Source organism: Macrobrachium nipponense, chromosome 16, assembly GCF_015104395.2.
Source record: "Macrobrachium nipponense isolate FS-2020 chromosome 16, ASM1510439v2, whole genome shotgun sequence".
In the NCBI taxonomy this organism is placed as follows: Eukaryota; Metazoa; Arthropoda; class Malacostraca; order Decapoda; family Palaemonidae; genus Macrobrachium; species Macrobrachium nipponense.
The window spans coordinates 48,289,761-48,294,521 of NC_087209.1; the positions used below are offsets into that span (position 1 = coordinate 48,289,761).

The 4,761-nt window shown below is 38.4% G+C and overlaps 1 protein-coding gene across 1 annotated transcript; it reads left to right on the forward strand.

The window, feature by feature from the left end:
• Positions 1-230: 230 nt before the first annotated feature.
• LOC135195431 (uncharacterized) lies at positions 231-3,271 on the forward strand (the record flags this gene model as incomplete). The annotated part of the gene is given in 5 exon segments (XM_064221676.1): positions 231-256; positions 1,224-1,340; positions 1,488-1,601; positions 2,224-2,443; positions 2,767-3,271. Coding segments are annotated over 4 exon segments (470 nt in total), but the record flags the coding sequence as incomplete, so codon positions are not given.
• Between the last annotated feature and the right edge of the window lie 1,490 nt (positions 3,272-4,761).

Below are 4,761 nucleotides of genomic sequence, written 5' to 3' on the forward strand. Positions count from 1 at the left end.
TGACCAGTGGAGGAAGGAAAGAGAGAGGTTGAAGGTCATAGGGGGAAATGAATAGACTGTTTCACTGGGAGAAAATGAATCGACCGTTTTCATTGTATGGAAGGAATAGAATGTTTTTCATTGTGGGAAATGAATCCAAGAGACTTTCATTCAAGGAAATGAATTCAATTTTGCTGTTTGATTTAGGGAAATTAATTCAATAGACTTTTCTTCAGGGAGATTGTCTGGATGACAAGAGCTGGGCGATGTAGCTCAGGTAAGATGTCTTCTGTCTCAGATGTCTTAGCTCAGGTATAATGCCTAACTCTGTCTCAGATGTCCTAGCTCAGGTATGATGTCTAAATCAGTCCCAGATGTCCTAGCTCAAGTATGATGTCTAAGTCTGTCTCAAATATCTTAGTTCAGGTATGTCAAGGACTGTCTTAGATTAAGCTGGCCTTATGCCAGCACGGGCTCTTGCTCTTAAGAAGCCCTAAGTGACGTTTTTTGAGATTTTAGAAAAGAGAAGTCTTTGTCATCAAGTTTTTTCTTGAAAATGATCTTGTTGGATGTTCCATTAAAACTAGAAGTTCATATCAAGGAGGTATAGCTACTTTAGAGCAAAAGATATAAATATAAATAATTAGAATTCTTCCTAAAGCAGTTAAGAATCCATAACGACACAAGAAGATGGCATTCATATTGACCAAATATTGGGGCTGCTACAACGAAAATAGTAAATATAACAGTTATGAAGTTATATCTATTTGACTACATAACTCAGGACTGTGAAATATATTCTGTTAAAACAGAATTCCATCTAATAAAAGGAGCCCATAAAAAATGCTGAATGTAAATACTATGTTTCAGACCAACTGTCTCTCTCTTCAGGCAGGTAATGAATGAGAAAAGTTACAGAAAAAGCGGTATTCATTCTAAAAGGTTCACAGGTCAGCCATTAAGTCACTGCAATTGACAATTTCTCTTTAATCTTCTTAATCCCTGGTTGGAGGATGATTTTATCTATAATACCCGAGTCCCACGCTCCTTTTGAAAGATTCATTGTGTTTGTTTATCAAAGCTGATTCTACCATCTGCTTTTGAATTGACTATTGCTGCTATAAATTTTATATATTGAGTTCCTGCAACCGCATGTCCCACAGCTTATGCAAGTGATAACTTGATACCTCACAAACATTAAAATTCACTCTTGTTCCATTTCTCGTTTTCTCTCTCCCTCGAAGGCTTGGGCAAACACATGCCCAACTGGGCACGACTGCACAGACTGCCGAAAGATCTTAAGTCAAGATTACTATGTGGGCCAAAATCTGTTTTGGTCTTGGAGCTTCAATGACAGTGAGGTATGTTTGTGGTGAATTTTATTGTAGATCACTGTAACCTTCTGGTTATGCATCTTAACAATAACTCTTCATTAACTCAAATATATAACAGGGATGATTTGCATAAATGGCAACCAAATAAAGCTGACTGGTTCTTTTCTTCACCAGCAATGGGACTTGGCCATCACGTCGTTTTACGACGAGGTCAAGGATGTACCAAAAAGTCTGGTGGACAATTACCAATCCATCATCACTGCAAACCCAATAGGACATTACACTCAGGTGAGTAAAAGAACCTACTTTTGGCTGAATGACCTCGCTTATTGTTGACTGATTGGTAGACTGAGTTACCTTTTTGGCTTTTTGCATTCGGGTAAGTCAGACCTAATTAATTGGTTGACTGAATGCCTGACTGACTTGTTTGTTGATTATATTCAGGTGAGTCAAACCTGATTAATTGGTCGACTGACTGACTGACTGACCTGTTTGTTGATTACATTCAGGCGAGTCAGACCTGATTGATTGGTTGACTGACTGACTTGTTTGTTGATTACATGCAGGTGAGTCAGACCTGATTGATTGGTTGACTGACTGACTTGTTTGTTGATTACATGCAGGTGAGTCAGACCTGATTGATTGGTTGACTGACTGACTTGTTTGTTGATTACATTCAAGTGAGTCAAACCTGATTGATTGGTTGACTGACTGACTTGTTTGTTGATTACATTCAAGTGAGTCAAACCTGACTGATTGGTTGGTTGACCTGAATTATTTGTTACTGATTGGCTGACCGAGTGATTCGTTTACTGCTTAAACTCAGGTGAGTCGAACCTTTATACTCTATGACACGTAGTGAAAGGAACTTCCTTATCTCCACAGTTGACCTTACATCTTCCAATTCCAGCTGGTCTGGGCCGAAACTTATGAAGTAGGATGCGGTGCCATGATCCACGGGCCCTGCTCCTCGGGGCTGATATCCTTCGAGGTGTGCAAGATCTATGCCTGCAATTACGGGCCCGGGGGGAACTACATCAGCAAACCGATCTACGAAGCCGGGGACACGGCTTCTTCGTGCCCCAACGGGAAGTCTTCGAAGTACGACGGGCTGTGTAAATAGATGAAAGGTCTGTGGTTCTTAACCTTTTGATGACCACGACCCCCTCTAGTGTTTGTCCTTTCTTTCACGACCCCCTCTTGCATCTACGAGTAAAGTTCCCTCCCAGATTTAAAGGAAAAATAATAAAAAAAAAAATATGAGAAAGACGAGGGGTTTCGATGGGATGGGAAAGGGGGTGCCATAATAACAAAACATGGTCAGTCTGACGAGTCTAACTAAAGTACTATAGGAAACTAGCATTATAAGGCGATACTTTTGCATTTTTTTCATAAACTTATCAAGAGAATAACGGACATAATTAGAGAATTAATATTTGGCATTTTTCCCTAGGGATCACGACTCCCCTGGAAATTGCTAACGCCCGCCTAGGGGAGCGCCCCCCACCCCCCCACCAGGTTAAGAACCACTTATCTAAGTAGAAGACTTCGAAGAGCATTTCTGAATTGTGTTATTGTGTCTCACAGGGAATCGTACGTGTTTGGTGAGTTTGTTTGATGCAACGTGTGTGCGTCTGTGTGTGGGTGGGTAGTGTGTATGAAGAATTCTAGGGAATATTTTAATTTGATTTGACATGCTTTTGATTCTCGTATTCTGTTTGTTTCTCACGTACAGTTTGTGATCTAGTTCAGGACGATATATACCTCGAGTGTCTCTCTCTCTCTCTCTCTCTCTCTCTCTCTCTCTCAATAGTTTCTGTCCTATAGCAAAACAACATATGCTTCTTAAGATCATTATGAATAAAATCTCTCTCTCTCTCTCTCTCTCTCTCTCTCTCTCTCTCTCTGTCATTAATAGAACTCAAATGTTAATAATATTCATATTTCTAATGAAGTTAAAAAAACTATTGATTTATAAACTACTTCATTCTTTGACTCCCCAAGAGTCAGTGATAAAAAAACTTTAATAATATTTGTTTACTGCTTATGCTGTATGTAATAAATGAAAGTTATTATTTAGTGAATTTTTGCTTTTTCCTTTCTGACACAACCCATGGATGATCCCAAAATGGCGATCAGTATCTTAAGAAAATATTGTGGTCCTCTTTTGGCTTGAGTGTGGGACCCAGAGACTCAAGTTAGCCAGGAGATAGAGAGAAAAAAAGCTTGAAACCAAATAGGACAACCTATTCATTCTGACCTATTTATGATTCAAGCTGGATTGAATAAGTGTAGTATTGCATTGCATTTTCGCTTACAAGACCTCCTCTGGGAGGTCGTTCCACAGTCTAACGGTGTGAAGAAGAAAGGACCTCTGGAACATTTATTCCATATAGGTGCTACTGTTCAGCGAATCTGGTTGTTCTCGGCAGGAACATATCGAATGTAAGTTTAGGTCCGTAACAAAATCACACATGTAATACTGATGATTATACTCACTCCTGCACTGATCTTTATATACCAAACACCACAGGGAAGAAATGACACATACAAACATAACAAACGGTTGGAGAACATGTATTTGCACTCACAAACAGCGCCTACAAACACCTGTCAGGTGTTATGATACTTGTTTTCAAACCGTTTGTATGTTCGTATATGCTCGTATGCTCTCTCCTGCTGACATAAGTATCACGGATTACTAAACACTTGGAATTCTCGCTCTGAGGATGGCTTAGCAATAAAGCCGACACCGGTCAAGATCTACAAACGTCTTTCATTTATTCCCGGTGGCGTTTGATACATTTCAGTATCTACAGGTGTGCAAATCCGGATGCCATTCATCTGCACAGGTGTTGTTAGCTGCAGGTGCTCCTTCTGTTAATAGGGCCTTTTGTATATTGCTTAACTACGTTTAAACTTCAGTTTATGTTTCCTTGAATAAGCTTTTCCTCTTTCAATAGGTAAACAGAATAAATTTCAGCCAGTTAGTCCTCGATGCTCTAGCTAAATCAGTTATTATTATTATTATTATTATTATTATTATTATTATTATTATTATTATTATTATTATTATTATTATTATTATTATTATCATTATCATTATTATTATTTTAGTAGAAGACCCTCTTTTAGGCAAATACTGTTTATAAAGAATGGCAGAATTAAGCGAGTTGATTTTATATATTTGTTTTTCTATTTACCTCCCATTCGCTTCTCAGGCTCAGCGAGTGTTTCTGAGTAACTGGCCAATATTCATATCGGGAATTTTTCAAAAAATTGTAAATGCTGAAGGTAATCTTTATAAGAACAGGATACAGGTCCACTGACTTTAAAACTCAAGCTTCGAAAAGATATTGTGGTGTTCATTGGCAAGAAGCAACAGAAGTTAATGGCAAATACAAAAGGAGATCACTTATTAGAAAAACACATAAATGAACAAAACTGA